At 39.9% G+C, this 24,113-nt stretch overlaps 1 protein-coding gene across 2 annotated transcripts in view; it reads right to left on the reverse strand.

The window, feature by feature from the left end:
• Nucleotides 1-1,347: 1,347 nt before the first annotated feature.
• b3gnt2b (UDP-GlcNAc:betaGal beta-1,3-N-acetylglucosaminyltransferase 2b) overlaps nt 1,348-24,113 on the reverse strand; it is a 33,983-nt gene continuing 11,217 nt past the window's right edge. For both annotated transcript variants that reach the window (XM_028604176.1, XM_028604175.1), the window contains exons 2-3: nt 14,520-14,666; nt 1,348-3,754 (exon numbers count right to left, since the gene is read on the reverse strand). In XM_028604176.1, coding sequence (XP_028459977.1) covers nt 2,539-3,729 — 1,191 coding nt within the window. In that variant the 5' untranslated portion in view covers nt 3,730-3,754; nt 14,520-14,666 and the 3' untranslated portion in view covers nt 1,348-2,538. The remainder of the gene's footprint in view (nt 3,755-14,519; nt 14,667-24,113) is intronic.

Below are 24,113 nucleotides of genomic sequence, written 5' to 3' on the forward strand. Positions count from 1 at the left end.
CAATTAAAAAAAAAAAAAAAAAAACTGCTGACTGACTTTTAAAAACATGTAAACATTTTAAGTAGTAATAAACTGTGTGCTGCAAGGACAGAATGTAACATTTTATTGGTACACGTGAAGATGGCGATACGTGACCCAAAGAACAAGAATAGAGTAGCTGGTGCTTGGACTTAAATAGAAGAAATGGAAGAGAAAAAGCCTCCACTTGGTTCTTGGCACCTGTTTAATCTTTTTAGCGTTTGTTTTATCCTACATGGAGTTGGATGGATTCTAGCATGAGGGTAATTAAAAAATAGTGTCCAGTAAGTCGGCAATCCGAGAAAAAAAACTAACAAAATTAACATTTAAAGAACCACAGTGACGGTATTTACTTTATTATTTTTCTTGTGTCAAACCCCAACTACCTGACACCGATGTAGGCTAAAAGTAACCAAAAAAGGTTACATTACGGTAAAACAACTGAGAGAGGAGTTGCTTTAAGTGACAGTTTGGAGCATCTGAAGAGTCAAAGACTGAGATAATATATTAGGTCTTGGAACACAGTTTTAAGTCATGGGAGTTGTCAATGTCTGTATAAAGCTCTGAGTCTTGACAGATCACCATCCTGACCAGCAGGGGGAGCTCTAACAGAGGTGTAGGAATGTCACCCTTCTGTCAGATCAAAAGTGGAACAACCAGGGTTAAGAGTCAGACTGAAACTTATCACCAGTGTTGAATCGATGGATCAGGTCAGTGTCATTCTGAGTATAAATACTAAGTACAGACGAAAATCCACTTCAAAGTGGATTGCCCCCAAAACCTTGGTTATATATGGTTCATGGATATACATTCATGTTACACACTTCTCTGAACGGAGTTTGAGGGAAACAAGAGAGCACCTGCTTCACTGAGACATGTCATATTACAAAAGGTGCATCTGAAATCTCTGACTGTCTCACATACAGCTGAAAAGGAACATTACGTAACATAAATGCCAAGTAAATATGTGCAGCACTTCTCTCATGAAACCTAAAGCCATACAGTAGAGAGCTGAGCACTAACTTTCAAATAATGTGAAGACTTCCGTTGCAAAATTAGTTATACACCATTTTAAATCACCGCCAACAAAGTCCTGAAAAGAAGGTAAAACAAAGACAAAAGAAATCATTTCCTCCATAAACAGATATGTAACATTTTGAAATGAAACCTTCAAAATGATCAGTGAACATTGAGAATTTGTCAAGTAACAAAGTCTTAGTTAGCTTACATGTGATTTTCCACCATGATCAACCTGTTTTAAAGCACTTTTGATTCACGGACATCACAGTAAAAACATTTAACAGCATTCAACATTTCCACACAACAGCCGCAGACACTCATGAGGCAAGTTACAGCGAGTATTTCAGACAGACGCTCTACGCTGGCAGCTTGAACTAAGATCTGAAAATGCACTTAGGGTTCATATAAGCGTTTTATCCTTTCGTGTAAAGTGATCACCTGAAGCAGAATTAGACAGCATTTGGATTTCTCCATCCAAGTCGAAACAAGCCCAGACCTGCTGAGCTGTACAGAGCTGGACTCACATTCCTGTTTCCTGAAAGCAAAGTGTGTATTCACTCAACCAAACACCCCATTTTGAAGCTCTATGGACGTTCTGAGCAACTTTTGTCGTAACATGATTCATCTACAAAGTAAACTCAGAGGAACTATAGGCAATAAAATGAAGAGTGACAATGATGAATTTAACATAAATCAAAGCTACTTTTCAAAAATGAATGAATGGTTTGTGAAGTTCTGACGGTATGAGTTTTTCTATTTAGAAAAACTGGTTTAGTTTAAATTGAGCTATTTACAAGTAAATACTTTGGGGAGTGTGGATGGGAATAGCAGCACGAACTAAGCCTCCAGCAACAATTACTAGGGAGTGTTCACCGGGAAACTCTTTTAAAGCCAGCAGCAGCAAACTGCTGCATGTGGGAACCACTGGTTGTTTCTAAGGTTTGAAGTTTAAGAACTTCACTCGTTTATTTACTTTTGAAAGTTGCTGAACACTATTGTTCTTTTCACCACTGCCAATAAAGACAGTGTCTTTTCCCTTGACCAAACAACACAGAGTCCCAGGTGGACAGTTCTTAGTCTCCTTATTTATATAATACAGCATTGAGACGCTCCACCACGGAGCTGAAACACAGTGTTAAAGCATTAATAAGGCCATATAAATAGTTTGGATATAAATATGTGCACGCAGAGAAAGACACGGACACTTTTGGTGGAGCTCGATCGACAGTAAAGCATAGATAGCTTGTCTACGGAAGTTGACATCAAGTCAAAATACTATGGTGGCCAGAGTTAACGACACATCTTTCCTCATTTTTAGAGGGAGAATGCATCAACTTCTCTAAGCGACTTTTATAATAATATCTTAACTTAAAGCTGCCAACTCTTAAGTCATGACCCTGTTCACAATTAAATATTTGTCACTTTGACCTCTTGGGAACAACCTGAAAAATGTCTTCTTTTCTAGGGCAGTTTCAGTCACAACTGCCTGCTGCGGAGCCATCACTGGCAGTTCAGGTTAGGACTGCTGAGCCAGGCCCAGATCTGGATCATCTCCTGCGGGGTCCTCGGGTGAACGAGCATTAAACTCTTGTAGGCGCAGGGGTTTGACCTGTACTTCATCTCTATGTTAAAGGTCCTGAAGCCTTTATGCTTCTCGGGGGCCAGCCCTAGCTTCCGAAGGCACATACCCGTGTAGACATCATCTATCGGGTAGAGCGCTACATGTTGTGACACATTGTGCAGACGGGCAGCGACGACACCAGAGTAAAGGTACCCACCACCTCCTGCATATGGAGGGTACGTCCCGATGTACATGCTCTCTGGGATGAAGTATTTTACCTTCTTGTCTCGGTGGGGCCCTGCGTTGGTTATCAAGTCACCCACAAACAGGTCCCTGGCTTTGGGCTCCGAGAGGCCCTTGAGGAAGTCCAGGATGCGGTAGGTATTGACAAAGACGTCGTCGTCGCCTTTGAAGATGAAGCGAGCACCGGTGCAGCGAGTCTGAATCCACTCCAGGAAGAGAACTTCTTTGACAGTCAAGTTGAAGAACGAATCCCTGTAATCCCACTGGATGATGTCTTTATGACGGACGCTCTCATAGCGCAGCATCTCGGACAGATCCGGGTGGTGGTCCCCGGCTGTGGCGTTGCCGAGAAGGAAGATAGTAACCACCGTCTGATTGGCTATAACACCAGCCTTTCCCCAGGACTGACGGATGGCCTGGCGGCGGTCGAAGTGCGGTGCCAGGGACTTGACAGCCAGGAGCAGGAACGGCGGCTCCCTACAGATGTCGGGCTGGTCCACCATGATCGGGTAGGAGCGGCAGTGCATGTAAATCAGGAAGTCCTTGAAGCGTTCCGGTAGGGAGTTGTAGTCTTTCACCTGAGTGGTAACCCTGGAGTTAGGCTGGCAGGGGTCAGAGGTCAAGCTGTTGTCGTTAGCCCAATCAGGCAAGTCTGCGTCGCTGTAGTTAGCCCCCAGGATGGGATTGTTGTGAAGGTCCATAATCTGCTGCTGACGATTCCAGTAAGCAGGGCTGGGAACCAGTTTGTTCCAGAATGGTTTGGAGGGGATGCGGACCTTGTGACCGTTTTTGTCTTGACTGTTGTGTCGGGAGATGATGATGAAGATGAAGAGGTTGACCATCATCACCGTCACCACAAGCTTCAGCCTCCTCCACAAGAGCGCCATGACAGCGTCCTTCCCCCGTCAGCACCTGAGCAGACACACAGAGAAAGAAATAAAGATGTCAAGGATAGGAAAATACTTTGTTCATAAGCTGCATTTGAATACCATATGAGAGAAAGGACAACCTGGGGAGGACTCCTATGTAGTTGCTCACAGACAATATGGACTATTATATTCAAAGTCTGTGTAGTTAGATAGGGATAAATCCTGATGTACTTACAAAATATACAACTTCACAACAGTGTGACAGCCCAGCAAAAAAAGCAGATTGACAGCTCAAATGCAAATTCAGGGAAAGCAGCTGCTGAACAAGCAAGCCACAGAATACGTCCTTTAGATATGTATGTTGCGAGGAGATTCATAACTAGTGGACGATGACCATTTCACAAGGAGGCATACAACTTTCTGTAGAGCCATCAAACATCTAAGTAACCTGTCGCTCCAGAGATTTAAAATTTAAAAAGGGAGCATAAATAATTATCTTTGCTATACATTACAGTGTGGCTTATGTGTAAACCGTATGTAGCATTAACAAATAGTCACTTTAATCTCACTGTAACAAACCAAATAAGTCTATAAATGGGCAACTGCTGTTGAAAACATGTTCGTAATAGATAGTTCATGCAACTAAGATTTTAAGAGCTTGGTCAGTCTGGACAGGAATTTATGATGGAAATGGTAATGATCATGTGCTTTCCATTTCAGGGAAAACAAGATAATCGTCACAGTTTTTATGGCAAGTTAAGGCTGGCACAATGGTGAAGTTTGTAGTTTTGCCACTTCTCTCTTTGTTAAGAAGGAACTTATGGGAAGATTTTTCAACCACAAGACCAATGTGATACTAAGTCACATGCATATGCACAAACATTTTATTTATTACAAACGGCTGGAGGAAACTTCAGAAGATCTCTATCTAAGAATATCTTGAAATCCATATCACATTTCCACTTCTAACAAGAGTTAGTGTCTCTCTCTCTCTCAAATACACAACAGAGCTTAAACCGGTTAACCACAAGTCAAATCACAAATCCTTTATTAGTCTGGCAAGCTGGGATGTTTATTACCCGCTGCACAACACTGAAGCAGAGAATCATTCTGCAAATCAACAATCAACAGATATGTCCTTCAGGTTACCAAGCAGTGTGTAACTTTTTGACTCACCGGCCAAGTTGGCGGGTAGATGAAAAAAAAAAAAAAAAATCCACTGGCCAAGCTTTTTTTTTTTTTTTTTTTTAACCGGCCAAAATATAAAATTGCTGGGTTTTTTGTAACATGCATCACATAAAAACTTTCTGGTTGGGGTTGCAAGTCCTGCTGGTTTATCGGACGCCAAAAATCACCATATGCTAAAAAAAACAAAGGTCAGTAAACTTAAGTGAGGTGGTGGCTGGCGTTCCGGTGTATGTTTGCGTGTGCGAAGCTCCGACGTGCAGAGGAACAGAAGAAAGTAGCTACAGCTTCACCAAAATGAAGACTGAAAAAGAGAACTATTTTGGTACAAACATTACCCGCCTTGTGGCACACAGCCCTCTGAAACTTACGGAAAATGTACCCGCATTTGGCGAGTGTTATATATATATAATATCGTAGAATCCTGTGTGTGTGTGTGTGTGTGTGTGTGTGTGTGTGTGTGTGTGTATATATATAACATGATCACTTTTTGCACTACAACCCGAGCATACTGCTTTGGGTCTTTTGTTGAGTGATGATGACATGTTGCTTACTTTATTTAAGCAAGGACAGTTAGGACAGTTTCAATAAAGCCAAATATTTGAGGATGTATCGTCACCTTGGTTTTGTCCTTCTTGACCAGCGTCAAATGAAAAAAAAAAAAAAAAAAAGAAAAGAAATGAGGACAACATGTGAGTAGAGGGTTTGAACAGTTCCAACGGACAATACAGCCTTTCAGGAGGTTAGAGTGTGCCTCAGGTTTCTGCTTTGGCATGCTCACACATCCTAGCTGATACATTCTCTTTTTTACTGAAAACGACTGTATCCTGCCCCTCTTTTTTTTTTTTTCCTTCCTTCTTGCCAGCCACATTGACTGTACATCTGCTCAAGCCACTGCAGGGTTTTCATTAAGTTATTGATGAACTATGCCTTTGAAATTCTTGTGCTAGTAACTTTTCTATGCCAGAAAACACTGAATGACAAAAACAATCCACTATTATTAAAAATGACATTTTTTTGTCTTTATTTTGATAGCTGGCAGTAGAGTAGTGACAGGAAACAAGGGGAAAGAGGAGGGATGACATGCAACACGATCCCCAGCCAAACAGATGACTGCATGGCCAACAGCTTAAACCCCTGGGCCACCAGGACGCCTTACTTTAACTTTCCAATTTTAATTCTGAGGATGTAAACTTCAAACTACACATATCTGTATAAACAACACTTTGAAACCATAAAACAAACGGATGACTGGATGATATAAAAAACAACAACTGATAAATAGCAAAAAGCGTGCAGCTTTTGAGCCAACAGGCCAGAGGGGGAGTCTGACAAAAGTCTCAGCATCTGGGAGATATTATAGTCATTTGGGGGCAGTACATGCTAGAAGCTCTGTTAGGCAGAGCGGAATTTTAAGCTAAATGCCAACATTGGCATTCCAACATGCTTAAAATGACAATGCTAACATGCTGGTGTTCACCATCATCATGGAGCGTAGTAGCATGCAAACATTTGCAAATTAGCACCAAACTACAGCTGAGGCGGATAGGAATGTCATTAGCTTTGCAGGTTAGGATAGATGGATGGATGGATGGATGGATGGATGATTATCATCATGATGCAAAGAAAGGAGGTACAGACGTAAGGAAAGAGAAATGCAACACAGCCTGACAGAGCTATAGATGTTCTAAAAGATGTACACAAAAAGAAAATGTATTTAAATGTTAGCTCTCTAATCCCCGTTATAAATATGAAGAACACTAAAGTGGCAACTTATACAGGTGTACAAACTTTACCTTTAAGTTAAAATGGGATACCTGACTCGTGCTTCAGCGGGCTTATCGTCCTCTGCATGCATCCTCACTCCTTCTGCATCGTGTTGCTCTCTCGGCATCCTAGCAACAACTCTGCACTGCTGCGCAACCCGTTTGCTTTCTTTCCTCCCTTTCCTTGTTTACCCCCTTTTATCCTCACCTCCTCTACCTGCCTTCTCCTATCCTCCCCTTTATGCTCTTTCCTTTCCCTTGAATTTTGCTCACATTTACGTGGAAACCGAGAGAAAGGCCAGTCACATTTACACAGTTTGATGAAACATAATCCTGAAGGTATATCAGTGTTATATTACCAACAAGGACAAGCACACACATAGCCTTTTCTTTTGGGCCCCCTTCTCTCTCGCTTTTTCTCATGGATGATTAAGCTTTCCTGTCCTCTGTATCCCCATACAAACAAGGAGACTTCTGGGGAAATGGGTGGGCGGAGGGAAGGGGAAGGAGGGGGGGATTCTGTTCTAAAAAAGGAACAACATGTTGATAAGACCACAGCTTCCGTACGTCTAATTAACCGTCAGTAGCGCCTACCTGCCTGATGGAACATCTGTGGCTGGTTTGTTTCAGCCGTAATGTTGCAACAAGGGTGTTTTAGCTGATGCTCCCATCAGTGGATCAGGTACGTTTACTACAACGGCTGTAATAATCTAAAATCTGGCCTTCGATGAAACGGTTTACATGGAAACTATTCCACGCACATTCCAGTTTTAATGCCAAAGAAAAGAGCAGATTTACGACTGAGGGAGCCCTCATCACATTTAATAAAAAAGTGTTAAAGTGATTTCCCTCCAATATTCATTTGCAAACTCCTTTCCAGGGTTTCCTCTGTATTGATTTGACCGTGGCGGCCCCCTCACAGCAACATTTCTGCCCCCCACTGTATCAGAAATAGGGCCTGCCCCCACTGCTAAAAAAAAATCCTAAAGGAAACACTGGTCTTTCAGTTTTGTTGCTGCTGTGGTTTACGCCTTTGGTCGTCTTGTTACAACATTTGCAAAAAATTCTAAAATGTTGCATTAAGGTGTTCTTTATACAGCACAGATTTAGATGCAGAGCACACAAGCACTGTTTCGCCATGAAAAGACATACGAGTCAAAAAGCAGCCCAACAGGAAGCACGGCACGTTTGTACTTAATAGCTGTATAGAGCGCTCGTAAATGACATTACAGTGGAAGAGGGAGAAGTCTGCTCAGGGAAACATCTTTTGCTGGATTGACTTTTTAATGTCCGGAGACGCTAATAGTTTCATATGTACGTGGTAATGCATGATAGAGATAATGTATGAGGAAGGGTAATCAGATACAGGAAAATAAAAAAAGGACCAGAGAGCGGTGAGGAGGCAGACCAGAGCAAACTTTAGTGGTCTTATCTGTAAGTGAGTTTAGCATCAGTGTGTGGAACCATCAATATTGCTATTTGCAGTCAAATACAGGCCAGGCTACTTAAAATACATAAGAGTGCACGTTTTAAATGTCCTTTACTAAATGAGGAATATTCCACATACCTTAATTCGGCTTTGCCTATAGTGACTATGATGTTATTTGGATTATGGTAATTAGAAAATGTTAGGTTAGCTGAACTTGCTTTTATGTGCTGTACAGTGGATTTTGCAGAAATCAAACCTTACCCTGTCATCTATATAGATTTTTAACCATACTATATCCCCTGTCTCCTTTTTACAGTCTATAGCTTCTTTCACTTCAAATCCACACAACTCAGTTCAGTAATGAAATAACAAGCTTGGTAAAGAACCATACACCCTATCATGAGCTGCAAGATTCAAATGTTAATCACATATCCTGTAAATAATTCAATCATTAATGAACATCCTGTATCAAAAGGTGGATTAGTTTAATTTAATCCAATTATAAATTGAGCAGCATCCTCGTGCAGGCCATGTGTGATTTGTATATAGGAGATTCCTGCCTATGAAATACATTAAGTTCCAACTGGAGTGAACTTAGCTTAAAAAGCTTCATGGTGTAAATCTGCAGGACAAAATCAATGTAATAGAGTCAATCTGTTTTTCTTTTTTGCATGTGGTTATCCTGATTATTTCCAGACTGCAACGTCAGCTACAGTTGACAACGTAGATGGATGCATTGAGACTAGAAAGCATGTGTACAATGTGTTGAATCTTCTTGTTTGGTTGAGGTTTTGCATCATGAATCAGTACTAAAGACTTTGCAGCAAATGGTACCCAGGGAAAAAAAAGCAGAGCGCAACAAACCAAATATCAAATTCAACTGTGATGGTCTTATTTTTCTACAACCAATCAACTGATGTTAAAATAATCTAGACATTATATTTTTAGGTTAACATTTTACATATTACAGGTTAGATCGTGCAGGTAAGAACAACAGCGAGCCAGATGGACTTTGATGCTGTTTTTTTGAACTTCCTTTATTTCTTATTATCAAGTGCAGTCATACAATATGTCGCAAATTAACATTTTGATGATACAGTATTGATGGTACAGTAAGGTATCAAGGGCAAGTCTACAAATAGAATAGCAGTCCATAGATGTCTTCCATCCTAACAAAAATATATGTGAGGGGAAAGATCCTCATCTCTGCAATACCACATATGCATTTGGTAGATAATACAGAATTCTTTACAATACAAATTACCAAAATAAATGATAAATAAGTAAAATAAAAATAAGAAAGATATAGTCTGCATAATAGTCATATCAAATGAAAATGTTGGGCAGTGGAAGACCATTTATTTAGGAATACATCTACTTTCAGTTGTAATAATGCTGTTGTATGCTCCATGTTATAAACATCTTGGATTCTTTCCCTCCATTGTGCAACTGTTGGAGGGTGTGGCTTCAGCCAAGAGGCTATTAAAAGAAGGATTCTCAGAAAAACATGTTTGGTTATTCTCTTCAATGTCAGCTGGCAGTATCCCTAGCACAAAGTATGATGGTTCGAGAGGTAGATCTATACAAAGACAGTTTTTTATTTCTTTTTGTACACTTTTCCAATATTCTGATATCTTTGGGCAGTCCCAAAATATATGGGTGTGATCTCCCACCAAGCTGCAACCCCTCCAACAGCCGTCTGAATTGTTGCTCCATTTTGATGTTATGAATGGGGTTCTAAAATATCTCATTTTAATTTTCCATCCGAATTCCTTCCAGTTAGGACTATTGGTTACCCTGTGTCCTTGACTGCACGATTATCTGCTTATCTGTAATTAGTGTTCATTTCTAATTCCCATTTTTCTTTAATATCTAGATTATGTCCTTTAAATTCTTCCTACAATATTCTGTAAATATGTGAAATGAATTTTGACTTTACTAATCTTTTTGTTATTGATATGAATAAGTGTTCTATTTCTGTTGGTAGGGAGCAGAGCTTTTCCCGTTCTTGATGGTTTTGGAGATAATGTCTAATTTGTAAGTACCTAAAGAAATCTTGGTTTGGTAAATCATATTTCTCTTTGAGCTGTTCAAATGATTTCAGGGCTGCTCCGTCAAACAGCTGGTCCAAAACCACTAGACCCCTTTCTGTCCATTTCAGAAAACCCTTGTCCAGCCTAGCTGGGGAGAACTCACAATTGTTTGCTATCCTTATAGCTCTAGAAATAGTCATGGGAAGCTGTAGTTTTTTCCTCACAATTGACCATATTTTTAAGGTGTTTTTACTCTATACATTAGTAATCTTCTTTTTCCCCCATATGTCTTGGTTTAGGAATGGGATTGAGTCTAATGGGAAATTTGGGCATGAGAGAGTGGAAGAATTTCCCATCTAGTAAGGTCCGCTTTTATGTTGCCCAGCAGTTTCCCGTAATTGGCTTTAAACAGTTTTGATAGGTCGGTTGTTATAATAATTCCCAAATATCTAAATCCTTGCGACCAGTGGAAATCAAGCCTTTCTGATAGTTGGATTGGCCAATGTCCAGAGAGTTCTCCATATTTTTTTAAGGTGTCTAGCAGTGCAGGGACAGAAAGAACTGGGTCCCTTATATAGGTCAGGATATCGTCCGCATAAAGAGATATCTTATGCTCCTTATTTCCCATGTCTTTTATTTCCTCATTCTGTCTTATAGATGCTGCCAAGGGTTCAATATTTATAGCAAAGAGCAGAGGGCTAAGACAGTCCCCTTGCCTCACCCCCCTCTGTAGTTCAAAGAACTCAGAACAGCATCCGTTTACCCTGACACAAGATTTTGGATTTCTGTAAATAACTCTGACCCAGTCTACAAATTTTGGTTGGAATCCCATTACTGATAATGTTTTGTATAAAAAAATCCCAATTTACAGTGTCAAATGATTTTTGTGTGTCAAAGCTTATTAACATTGATGTTTGTCTCTTTTAGCACAAGTAATTATATTTAGGGTTCTTCTTATATTATTGGCACCCTGTCTATTAGGAATAAATCCTGTTTGATCTGGCTTAATCAGAGTAGTAATATGTTTTTGAACTCTATGTGCTAAAATACGTGTCAGTATTTTCTGATCATTGCATATCAGGCTGATGGGTCTATATCCTTCACAAAGTGTTGGGTCTTTCCCTTCTTTATGAATCACGGATATAATGGCCTGTGACCATGTCTTCGGAGGATTGTTCTTAGAGAGAGAGTATCTAAACACCTTGGTTAGTACAGGTGCAAGGTCATTTATGAAACATTTGTAAAATTCTCCAGGAAGCCCATCGACTCCTGGAGATTTGTTGCTTTTCAATCTTTTTATAGCCTCTTTTATTTCTGTTTCTGTAATTGGTGTTATCATCGGTTTAGATGTTTCTTCTGATAATGTGGGGAGATCTAAACCAGTGAGGAAAGTATCAGTATCCTTTCCTGATGTTTGTATTCTTGGTTCTTTATATAAATTTTGGTAAAATGCTGCAAAGGCATCTGCTACCTTAAGATACTGGTCTACTCAGTGTAGGATGACAGACCTTGGATACAGTACGATTAGCTTGAGCTTTACGAAGTTGGAATGCTAGAAGGCGGCTAGCTTTATTCCCCTTCTCGTAATATCTCTGTTTAGAGAATCTTAAAGCCCCTTCCGCTTTATATGACAGGAGTTTGTCTAAGGCTTTTCTTGTCTCCTTAAGTTCTGTAACAATGTTGCTCATTCTTGTGGTTTTGTGTTGTCTCTAAAAGCTTTATTTTATTTTTCAAAATTAGTTGTTCCTTGAGTCGCTGTCTTTTTATTTTTGATGATATCTGTATTATTTTTCCTCTTATAACTGCTTTTGCTCCCTCCCACAGAATTGAAGGATTAACTTCACCATTATCGTTGATCTCAAAATATTCTTTTATGGTTTTGCTTAAATCTTCTACTATTTCAGACTTATTCAGCAGTGATACGTTTAACCTCCAGTATCTGAAAAAAAGAGTGCATGCCTAGATCTACTTTCAGCACAATAGGTGCAGGATCACTCAGGGTTATAGGTTCAATGAAACGGTCTGTTACTTTATGCATGTATTGTTGGGGGAGACAGAAAAAAATCAATTCTTGAGTAACTATTGTGCACATTAGAGAAGAAACTGAAATCTTTCCCTTTTTGGTTTTTAGCTCTCCATGGGTCAGTAAGACCCAGTTCGGACATAAAGTTATTTAAGGTTTTCGTTTTGGAGCACTGAGATCCCTTCTCAGTCGGTATCCTATCCAGCTTCCCATCCTGCACTGCATTAAAGTCCCCTCCTATTATTAATACCCCTTTTGCATTGCTTGCAATGATGTTAGCGATCTCTCTAAAGAAGATTGGATCATATTCGTTTGGGGCATATACATTAAGTATGGATACCTTGTTTCCTCCAGCAGTCCCAACCACCATGACATAACGGCCTCATTTATCCTGTATCACATTCTCTGCATTAAAGGACAAATTTCTGTTGATTAAAATAGCCACCCCTTTTTTTTCCCCATTTGAGGCACTATATACTAAATTAACCCATTCCCTTTTTAATTTTATATGCTCACTCTCTGATAAGTGGTTTTCTTGTAATAATGCAATAGAGCTTTGCATTTTTTTGAGCTGATTGAGTATTTTCTTCCTCTAAATAGGATGATTTAATCCATGGACATTATAACTTACTACAATCAGTTTTTCCATGTGGATAAAAGTATCCTATGATTTTGACCTTTATAGTAGACATTACTTTTCTAAATGTAGACCCGTACACGTGTTTTCACAAAGCATCTTATGTGACTGCATTATTGTAAGAATAACAACTTCCACCATTGTGGTGAACAAGAACTCACAAATGGAACAAGAAAAAAAACAACAACTTCCAAAAACCCGACTGATCTAACAAGCATAAACTCAGTCTCAACAAGGACAGAGAGTTGTGACCGGTCTCTCTGGGGATGTGCACGCAGTGCTGTTGCAACTAACGTATAGCTTATACGTGATAAGTTGCCTGTAATGTGGCCTAATGTAAACGCCGACGAGAGAGAAGAAGAAAAAAAAAAGGAAATTTAAACCACTCAGCTAAGGAGAACCCATTCTTTCTTATTAGTTATCTTTAAATAATAAAACTAGCCAATTATGTGTTACAGGGTAAATCGTATTTTTTTTTTTTTTTTTTTTTTTATAAATCACTAACTTTCTCACAATCAGTAATGTTTCATTTGTTCATCGATGGCCACCATGGAGAATGCTCTTCAAGTCCGCGTTGGTCATTAAATTCGCTCTGTTTGAAGCCTCGGACCATTTGTTTTTCAACAGTTCCGCCTGTAGAGTCTCACGTTCGTTCAGTAGAACTTGGATACCCAACTCTCCGAGCGTAGCGGGCGCATCTGCAAGGGTCGTGAAGGCCTTCGTTCCGGATTTCAGGTGAATTTTCAGCTTGGCAGGAAATGGCGATTGAGCTTTGATGTTCTTCTCTTTAAGCAATTTCATCACGGCCATTTCAATGGATTAATGTGAGTGTTTTTTGCTGAAAATAAGGTTTATAATTAAGGTTTGGCTAGTTTTTACAAATTCTCCTCGGGAGCTTAAAAATCAGGCTGCTGCCACGACCATGACGTCACAGGAAGTCACCTTGATGCCGTTTTTAAGTTCCATTGATCAGCACAGACAGCAGGTCTGTGGCACACGGATTACATCTGGTAGTAATTTACTGGACAATGGCAGGCTGTGTTTACCAATGTGGTTTCCACCTGATAAAAGGTTCAGTGAGGTAAGGCATCTTACCTGTGTGGGGGATGGGTTAAAAGGGACCGGTTTCTGTGTGTGTGCGCATGTGTGTGTGTGTCCCTGAGTTTAAGCATTGATCTAAATGAGTTTCAGGGTTTTCAGGCACACATTTAAATACCTCTGTATGGAGTCAGGCGTTGGTTGGTCCTAGGGATGCACCGATACCAATCCAGACCAATACAGAGTACATACATGTACTATAATGTGTGATAACAGCATTACAGTTCCAACAATGACTTTGAAAACATGTTTTATATTTGCACCTGATGCACCACGAAGTCCAGTCGGTGCCCACATGCTTTACCGTTCGTTGTTTGTTTACGTGTTGCCACACGGGTGACTTTACCGATACTGGCATCAATCATCCCTGGTTGGTACAAGATGAAATTAAATGAAATTTGGACATTTTCTTGAACACATTGTTCCAAATGTAATCATCTTCACACAAATTGAATGCCAAGACTTAGTGATAAGTTGAAACACTTTTATGGTCAACAATTTTGCAGATTGAAGGGTGTTTCTAAATGTAAAATATGACTTCTATGCATGTGTCACTTTAACTCACTCTTTGACAAAAGGAATTTGTCACCTAATCATATGCTGCCTGTGTTTCTGAAGGTGTGAGTAGACATCTTACCTTTGCAGGTTAGAGGGCCTCCTCAGCTTGTGTCGTCTAGGTGTCTCCTCTCAACTTTCTTACCCCATACTTGGCTCCGCCCTCTGGGAAACCACAGCCAATGGGAGGGGGGGGGAGGGAGATCAGGAAAGGTGAGCGCGAGGGGAGCTGAAAACAGATGAAACAACCTGTGTGTCAACAGGAATTGCTGCATTTACTTGAAGACCCACAGTCAGATATTTTCTTCCCACCACAGATAGCAGAGGCATATCTAATAGTTGTTTTCAGAGATTTTATCAGTTTACAGAAATTTGTGCCCACCCATTGCATTTTCCCCCTGCAGGCTTAGAGCCATTTATTTTTTAGCTTCTCTTACTCATGTAGGCACGCTGCTGCATGCACATCCATCAGGGATGCTGAGGGGACTATTGTTTGACCTGTGCCATTTTCTGTGAAGCATGTCCAGAACAACGTCGATATAACTTGGAAGTGTGCTGAATGCACCGATCCCACTTTTTTTTTTCCTATTTTTTTTTTTTTTTTTTTAAAAGGGAATCTTCACCGATTAACATTAAGCTTTGTATCAGTAGAAACCTGGTAGTATTTTTTTATGACCATGCTTCCCTCCCTCATGTCCCCCTGAGAGGAGAGATCTCTGTATTGTGTGTCTGGAAAAAAACCTCAGATGACGCAAAATGACGATTTTTGCGTCATCTGAGGCTTTTTTGCAGAAATTTTAGAACAACGATTATGTGCATTCAAACTACCACACACGTGTACCACCGGGATACATTGGAACACATCGGAGAATATGCAGGACACTTTATTACGGACGCAATACTCCACACACTACGCGAGCTTTGCCTGCACGGAGACCAGCGGTGGTGCTCTATTCCTCTGGCCGGTCAGGAGACCTCATCAGCGGGGAGCGTTGAACGAGTGTGCCGGTGGAAAGCTAATGCTAGCCGGCCACCTGTTCCACCAGTCCTGCTTGCAAGTGACCGCTCATTAAACAAACTGGACTACATCCAACTTCAACAAAACTCCCAACGTGAGTTCAGAGACTGCTGTGCTGTGTTTTTGTTGGTGTGGAAATATTGCTGTGGACAATCCAGCCTGCTGTCACCGGGTAAGACTACTAGTGGAGGTGGGCTGTGTTACCCCGGACTGCCTGTTGCAGAACTGCTAACTGCTGGTGGAGTTTGTGACTGTAAAATGCCGACAATTCTAGCTACATCCCACGCAAATGTACGGCTGTGTTTATACTCAATGTTTATACCACAGCCCACCAAGAGCTAATGCTAGTAGCTATGAGTTAGCCTTCTTTTATTACATGGCTTGGTTGAATTCTAATGTAGAATGCGGTCTGTTATTTCTTGATAACAGACCGCTGCTAAGGATAACACACCGTTGCCATGCATAGCAGAGCGTTGCCATGGACAGTTCTGTTTACTCTGGAGCTATCAATCAATCCGCTGAAAGAAGTCCAGATAATGTATCAGCTGTGGCAAAAAAAAAAAGCATGTTTTAAATGTGTAACACCACTTTAGCCACGGTGAAACGTTTTTTCGTGTATATCGTTGAAATGACAATAAAACACACTTATTGAGTTGATCGTCTCACTGTCTGTCTGTAAACGAGTCTGTGGTGAGTTCACACGTCTGTAAGAAAAGCAGGACAGCTGCGTACTCTCTGGTAAAGTCAGGTGAAGATCACTTTGGACAATTCGTGAGCATCGTTTTTTGGTGGACATTTTTTTTTTGAATATTGGATTGTATGAGTTCGACAGTCGACTTGTGTTGACTTCACCGCAACTAAACAGAGGTATGTGCAACTTTTATGCATTTCTTTCATATCTACTGCAGTCATATTCACTGTGTTCACTCGGAAGGAATCCGTTCACATGGCAAGGCACTTGTAATGACATCTCAAACGTGTTAAGAGGCTAAAAGCACGTTTGAAACCTGCCCGGTTTCAGCCGCATGGGCGCAAAAGCTAGCAGTAGCATAACTCTGTAGTAGATTATTTTCCGTTTTTCCTCGCTACTGACAGCACTCCCGGAACACAAACAACAGAGCTACGTGTTGAAATCGACCGGAATTCTCCTTTAATAATCCCTCTGGGGTCCAAGGGTGTTTTCAGACACACCGATGATTTTGGCCTTCTCAGATATTGTTGTCAAATAGAACAAAGCAGTATTTTAAGTACCATGCCTTTTTGTCTATTCAAAGCTCAATGCCTGGGCATTTCCCCAGGCTAGTGTCAATAAAATAAATCATAGAATTCCTAATATCAAAACACTGAGTGAAGTTTAGAAAGAATGAAGAACGCAAAGTCCATTGACGTCATTCACGTGCATATTAAGTACCTATGTGGAGTTACCGATCCAGCGGAGAGGATGGTTTGTTTACACCAGCAGCTAAGCTCACAAATGTAAAGACTTGTGGCAAACTATAACAGTTAAAACAGTTAGACTACACACAGAGCTTTCGTATCAGCCGGTTTGCTCCAAATATCAGTGGTGAAGTTTACGGGCAACAGGCTGCTGATGTACTTTTTCACAAAGCAGCTTAGGAAACACTGTTTCTTTTGATGTGGTGACGGCTGGGAATCTCTCGGCTCCAGTACACCGAAGAGACGTCGAAACCCAGTATTATTAACGACTGACAATGGCTGATCGCCAAGAGCAATCGTGCATTGGGCAAGAGCCTAGTTTTTTTTTTTTTTTTTTTTTACAGCCAAAAATCTCCAAATGGCTGGCATTGCTCCTCTTCCGTCGCCTGTACCTGCTTGACGGAGAAGTTATTGTCACATTGCTATGGTATTGCTATGGTATCGGGTGTGGTAGCATGGGAGTAATTTTAGGACTACAAGTATGAGTACATGCGCACGGCATCGGACAGATACCCAATATTGGCATCGGTACATCCCTACTAATGGCTTATAACTCCCATCATTCCTATTGTTCGCGTTTCTCTGAAGTCAGGTCCTTTTAAGCCCTTGCATCGGGTTTCCAGATCAATCTAGATTATGTCTATATCAGTACCTCCAGGATTTCGCTGCCTTTTTTTTTTTTTTTTTTTTTTTTAAGATTGTTGCGGACCAAAATGCCTGAATTTGCGACCGCTTTTGTAAAAAAAAAAGAAAAACTGTGAAAATGGAAAAAAGTTGTGATTTTTTTTTTGGTATACTTCCTTAAAAATAAAAGGACACTTGTTTCAGGGAGAATAAAACTACTCTGGGCTGAGTTTTCTTAGTAACCTTACCAAAAAGGCTCAGGATGCTGCAAATATTGGTATATGAAAAAGGCTGGTGGATTTAAGTCAAAAAAAAAAAAAAAAAAAAAAAAGAAATGTATTGAATGAATCAAATTTGAACATATGTGTCAGTGGCTTGTTGATCTTTACATTGTTAGTTAATTTCCTATCCTGGCCTGGCCTGGGCCACACGTACGGTTTGATAAAGTACTTCTTGGACTTTAACTTATCATTGCACTTACAATAACGAGCGTAGCTGTCTCTCAATTTAGGTCATTGTGTCGTCTCATCTCCAGTTTTTCTGGCATCCACCGTTTGTGTGTGTGCGCACGCCAGTCGCAGGGGGAACTGAGCAGCAGCCCCACCCGCTGCAGACAGCCGACAGGAAACAGCAGCAGTTTTCAGCGACTTTAGAGTGAAAAAACGTCACAGCGTACATTGATGTAAAAATTTATACAGGTTGGCAGGACGGTCTGAAATGTTTTGCAGTCTATCGCTGTACGTTTGAGTCAAACGCGTCTCGTCTTCATATCAGAAACAAGGAAATGAATTTTGCGACGTACGTGTGTTACGTCAACCCCCTCTCACTCCCGCTTGGTCAGTGGCTCTCAGCTTCACATAGTGACACCAAGCCTGGCACGTGGGACTGCTGTGATTGGTTGAAGTCGCGGGAAACTCCGGTTATTGGTCAAATTTGCGGTAAAGTTGGGGTGATTGGTCAGAATTGCTAGTCGCACTGAATTCACGGCGATAGGTTGAATTTGCATGAACTGTTGCGATCGCGACATCGCGAATTCCTGGAGGGACTGATATGCAGGTAAGAGTTTTGTACACCACAAATGGGTCTGAAATTCAAATGAAAATTTGTGATATTTTTTTCCACATTTAAATTTACATATGGGAACAGAAAACATTTCCACTTAGTCACGCTGCTAGACAGGCTTTTTGGTACCTTTACTCAACATGGAAACCTTTTTCCTTTTTCAAGGGGTTTTCTCATGATGCTGTGATAAAAAAAAAAAAACAACAGGTGTGTAAACATGGTTGAAGCCAAATACACAAGGGATAATAACAATAGCAGGGTACACACCACGCTTGTAAACTCACATATGAAGCATGCATTTGGAGTCTGACTGCAAACCAAGTATAAATATCCCTTTTGTATATTTGTCACACTACTGACTGCTGTCAACGGATTGTAAAACGGTAAGGATTAATTACACCAACAGGAAGTTTGTGAAATCTGGAATGAACACCAGTCAAGTACTAAACCAACCCCCAGTAAATGGTCAAACACGGGCAACACACTAAAAATTAATATCCATAATCTTTAGCTTTTGCCAAAGGCACTGAAATCTCCCTTAATACACACAACTAGGTTTTGTTAATCATTAAACCGCTGGTTCTACTGGTCAGATATGAGGGGTCAGCACTCCGTGAAATGGGATATGGCTTTGTTATATGCTGTGTGGTGTTCCGTCTGAAATATTTACTTCAAGATTATCCAACACCCAAAAATGTTAAAAAAAAACAAAAAAACAATGGAGTTAATCAACAATGGAATGTCTCGGTCTATAGCTTCTGAATGCACTCACCGACTAATCTAAATACTGTGTAGTCTAGAGTTCACTCTCGGTTTGTGCTTCTTCATTTACAAAAGAAAAGTAGCCTACTTCTTAGACTTAAGTCGGTTTGAATTATTTAGAGACATTACACCTTCAATTCCTGGCTGCTAATTCTCAATTGTAAATGTTTTTTTGGTATTAACCCTTTCTTTTAAAAGTGTTTTAATGTTAGTGTTTGAAAGACCAAATAATCCTGCACACTGTCGATCACTTGACATCACTTCATTCACAACATACCTACCTAAGCAAAATAAGAAACGTACGTCCCTATTCAGGCTAGAGCTTCTGCTTATTGCAGACGTAATTACATTGGTGTATAATGTCAGCCAATCCACACAAAAATGCAGCACAGAAACACCAAACAAGGACTGAGGTAATTTAGAAATAGTCCCACTTAGCATGTATCATGTTCACAGTTCTTTGAAATAGAGCTGGGCAATATATCGATATCATGATATGAGACTAGATATCATCTTAGATTTTGGATATCACAATATGGCCTAAGTGTTGTCTTTTCCTGGTTTTAAAGGCTGCATTACAGCAAAGTGATGTCATTTTCTGAATTTACCAGACTGTTGTAACTGTTCTATTATTTTCCTTTACATACTTAGTCATTATATCCACATTACTGATGATTATTTATCAAAAATCTCATTGTATAAATATTTTGTGAAAGCACCGATAGTCAACACTACAATATCGTTGCGGTATCGATATTGAGGTATTTTGACAAAAATATTGTGATATTTGATTTTCTCCATATCGCCCAGCCCTACTTTGAAATCAGAAAAGGTTTTATTGCCACAATAACACAGAAAAAAACAAATAACTCCAAAGGCAAATATATTGTTATCATATTCAAATATCAATATCTGCCTAAAGAAATCCAGCATAGGTTGGGCTGTACTTCAGAAACTCGATAAAAACGACTCAACAAGCTGCAATCCTTCTCCACAAGAATTACCAAGAAATGTCAAAGGATGTGTAGGGTTTCCTGACATCTCAAGTCATTTCAGGGTTGTTTCACTGCCACAGGGACTTTATAACTGCTGTTGATAAAGCATCAGGTAAAGACAGCAACTCTCAACTGGAAATAATATTCAGCATACACAGCTGAGAACACAATTAATGAGGCAACACTGATTAGCACAACCTGCTTTTCTGTTAGCCAAACATAATGGCAGGACTCTGAATTAGACAAGGGGTTTAGTTGTTGTGAAACGCTGTATGCAAACAGGCTATAAAAAGAATACAAGAGTGTTCTCTCACTAATCAGTTAATATCTCGCTGTTTGCACACACACTTTCCATTTTGAGATGTTGATTCAGAAACAGCAAGCAATACTGAATGAATAGTAGTAACACTCAGCTACATGTGATTTTATAGTGCAGTTTAACGGTTGAAATGAGACACACACACACAGCTTTAAAATGTATTAATTTTAAATGTCTGGGTAAAAAAACAAATACAACTTCTTTTCCCCCTTGAACACCATGTCTTTTATTTTTAAATACATTGCACACTGGCAGGGTGATGGATTTCAAAACTGCACCGTCTGTCCTTGACGACTCATAAAAAACAGCTCATACCACAGGAATGGTATGACGGAAAATTTTAGTGGTTTTGAAAAACCGCGGTATACCTTGAAACCGGTAACAGGCCCATGTCTAGTGTGTTTATGTGCGTAATAGCAGATAAAGAGGCAGCGCAGCAGACAAGTGTCCACTGAGGCCACGTCAGGTCTCTGGACAAAGTTCAACTGTAAACTGGCAGTGGGGAATCAATCAACCAGAGAAGAACACAAGGAAGAGGGACAAACGATACTAGAGACTGTATCTTTCGCTTGATGGGTGTTTTTTGCCCCCAATGTCTCCTTTCAGGCAGCGCTGCAACCGTTGCCTTCAAGGCACCTAACTCTAACCAGCGCCTAATTCTAGAGACGTTGGGGGCAAAAAACACCAATAAACGTATCTTTCAGCCATGTTTTAATTGATCTACTTCTGTCATGTTCCACTTCCCAAATTCAATACAACGTTCTCAGTGTGAAATAGAAAAGGAAGCCACCCATGCATGCTAGGCCTGCACAATATTGGAAAAAAAATGGACATTGCGAGATGATTTTTCCCTGCGATTATTTTTTATTGATAGATAGATAGATAGACAGATAGCGATATGAATAAAAGAAAGTAAACTAATTTTTACAAGATGACCTACAGCTCTATTTGGAAATAATAAATCATTCTCGACTACTGCAGTGATTTTATAGGGGGAGTACATTTACATAGAAAATTAAAATCAAAAAGGATCTTTTCTGATGTGAACCATTCTTTGTTGAACTTTAAAGCTTTACAAACACCAAAGCATGTAAGCGCTGTGACTACTCTTCTGAAGTGATTTTTAAGAGGGAAATTAGGTAGAAATACGCTGGTTGACTGACATGACACCATTGTAGCCTATTCATACAATATTATCAATCCAGGCTAAAGTGTATGATATTAAAAATGCTTGCATGTTGCTTGCTCTAAATTTCAGGTTGTGGTCGACTGCTTGTTTGTTTGATAAATTGATCAACATTGATTGCGATTGGCAGTTCCCTGTGCATGGAGACCTGCATGTCACGCGTGCTAGCAACGAACTGTGTATCCTAGAACAATTAAATCAGTGTAAATGACGTTATATCAGACACAGACTTCTGTTGTAGATTGGTGTTATGTTTCCAGTGTCGCAGCTCTGAACCATAACGTTAGTTGGGACAGACGCCTTGTTTCTTTAGGCTAACTATATTAGCTTTAGCCTGGCTGGTAGCAGTTTCTGTGGTGAAAGATGGCTGGGAGATGGGATTACGTTGCATTAATCAGGTGATTTAGTTTGTATCGGCAGTGAACATAAAACACTGACTACTGTAGCTTCACTACCCATCGAAAAGTAAGCGCATCACTGTGTCAGCTGCCGCCTAAGGTACATTTCTACACACGGAGAGCATCACTTCCCATAACAATAAACCCCGTCGGACTAACGTTACGTCACATACACACGCTGCCCACATGGCTACCGGTCTTAAAAGGGGAAGGGTCGGACGGTATCTATCATGTAAAAAGGAGGACGGTGAGTTTACTTTTCTATCAAGCAGCAAAAAAAGTTTTAGCGTCAACATCGCAATGTCCTGCGATGGGACTCTCATTCACGAAACAAAATATTGTGCAACCCTAATGCATGCCATGCTAAAAATGCCTCTACGTGAAAAACACTGCCAGCGTTAAGGTGTCCTACAAATGGCACATATATAAGATGATTATTGCATGCCAATCAGGAATAAATAAGATATTTTACTACTCTGGTTCACCAAGACTTTTGTTTTGAAGAGTAACCAGGCATCAGCTTTTGGTCGCCGAAATTGACAATACGGTTGCCATGTTTTAAGCAGCCTATATTTGGAGCAATTCATTTCTTATGTAACTATACCACACATTTGAATAATGACACAATGAGATAATGGCTTAAAATATAATTTCCCATCCCTCTCAAATAGGGGTGCAACGGATCACAAAACTCACTGATCGGCACAAAAAAGGGGGGAATTTAAATGATTATATAATAATAACTTTTAACAATAATTACTTCTTTCACCAGTAAATTGCTGTTAAAAGACAAAAAAACAAAAACAAGAAAAGGGTATTTTACAATAACTTTGAATGCACCACGAGTATTACCAGTTTGAAGTAAACAAAACGTTTAGTCCTGTCTGTGTTGTTTTTTCCGACAACAGCAGTGACCATTGTGCTAGTTTGTGTCTTTTAGCTCATAGCTTTAGCGGCAGACGGTTACGTTTAGTTTAGTTTATTTAGCAGGACAATGTGCAGTTACATTAAAAAGATGGCTGCACCAGATTTAGCATTATGCTACTTTCCATCTGTAGTCCTCCACAATTATGACATAACAGAGTTGAGTTCATGACAAAAACAATAAACATAACATCTTTATACAACAAGAGAGTTAAGACAATATAAATAGACTATTTACACCGAAGGTGCAATACACAAATATACACAACAATGGAATAAAAAGCGTTAGTGAGAGCAGGTCTGAAGTATTTAACTGCCCGCGAGAAGCTTTTAAAATTTGAGATATTCTTTAAATTGTTAGGAAGCCCATTCCATTCTTGGACTGCTTTATAGGAAAAGGCTGATTGAGAAAAAACTGATTTTCTTTTGGGAACATTGCAATCACCCCTGGATACAGACCTCAAGGCTCCGTTTGTAAATTTAGAGCGTAGCTGTACATATGTTTTTAAAGGGGGTGGAGCGGCATCATTAAGAATTTTGTGAACCAAACGGATATTAGAATACCTGATCAAATTATCAAAGCTCAAAATACTGTACTTCTCCAGTATACTACAGTGGTGGTGCCGTCTAGGTTTTTTGTCTAGGATTTTCAAAGCTTGATTATGTAAAGATCTAAGAGGATTTAAAAAAGTTTGTTTGGCTTGAGACCATGATGACACACAATACAATATATGCGATAAAATCATTGCATTAAAATAAGATTTTGCTGCTTCCAATGACAAAGAGCTTCTAATGTGCCTGAAGTTAGCAATATTAAATTTCAAAACACGACAAACCCTTTTAACATGTTTTTTAAAATCTAGTACAGGATCCAAGATCACTCCCAGGTATTTAACTTCTTCCACATTTTGGATCATATAACTATCCACATAAATATGTGGGAGTGGACTT

The sequence above is a fragment of the Perca flavescens genome, chromosome 17 (assembly GCF_004354835.1).
Source record: "Perca flavescens isolate YP-PL-M2 chromosome 17, PFLA_1.0, whole genome shotgun sequence".
In the NCBI taxonomy this organism is placed as follows: Eukaryota; Metazoa; Chordata; class Actinopteri; order Perciformes; family Percidae; genus Perca; species Perca flavescens.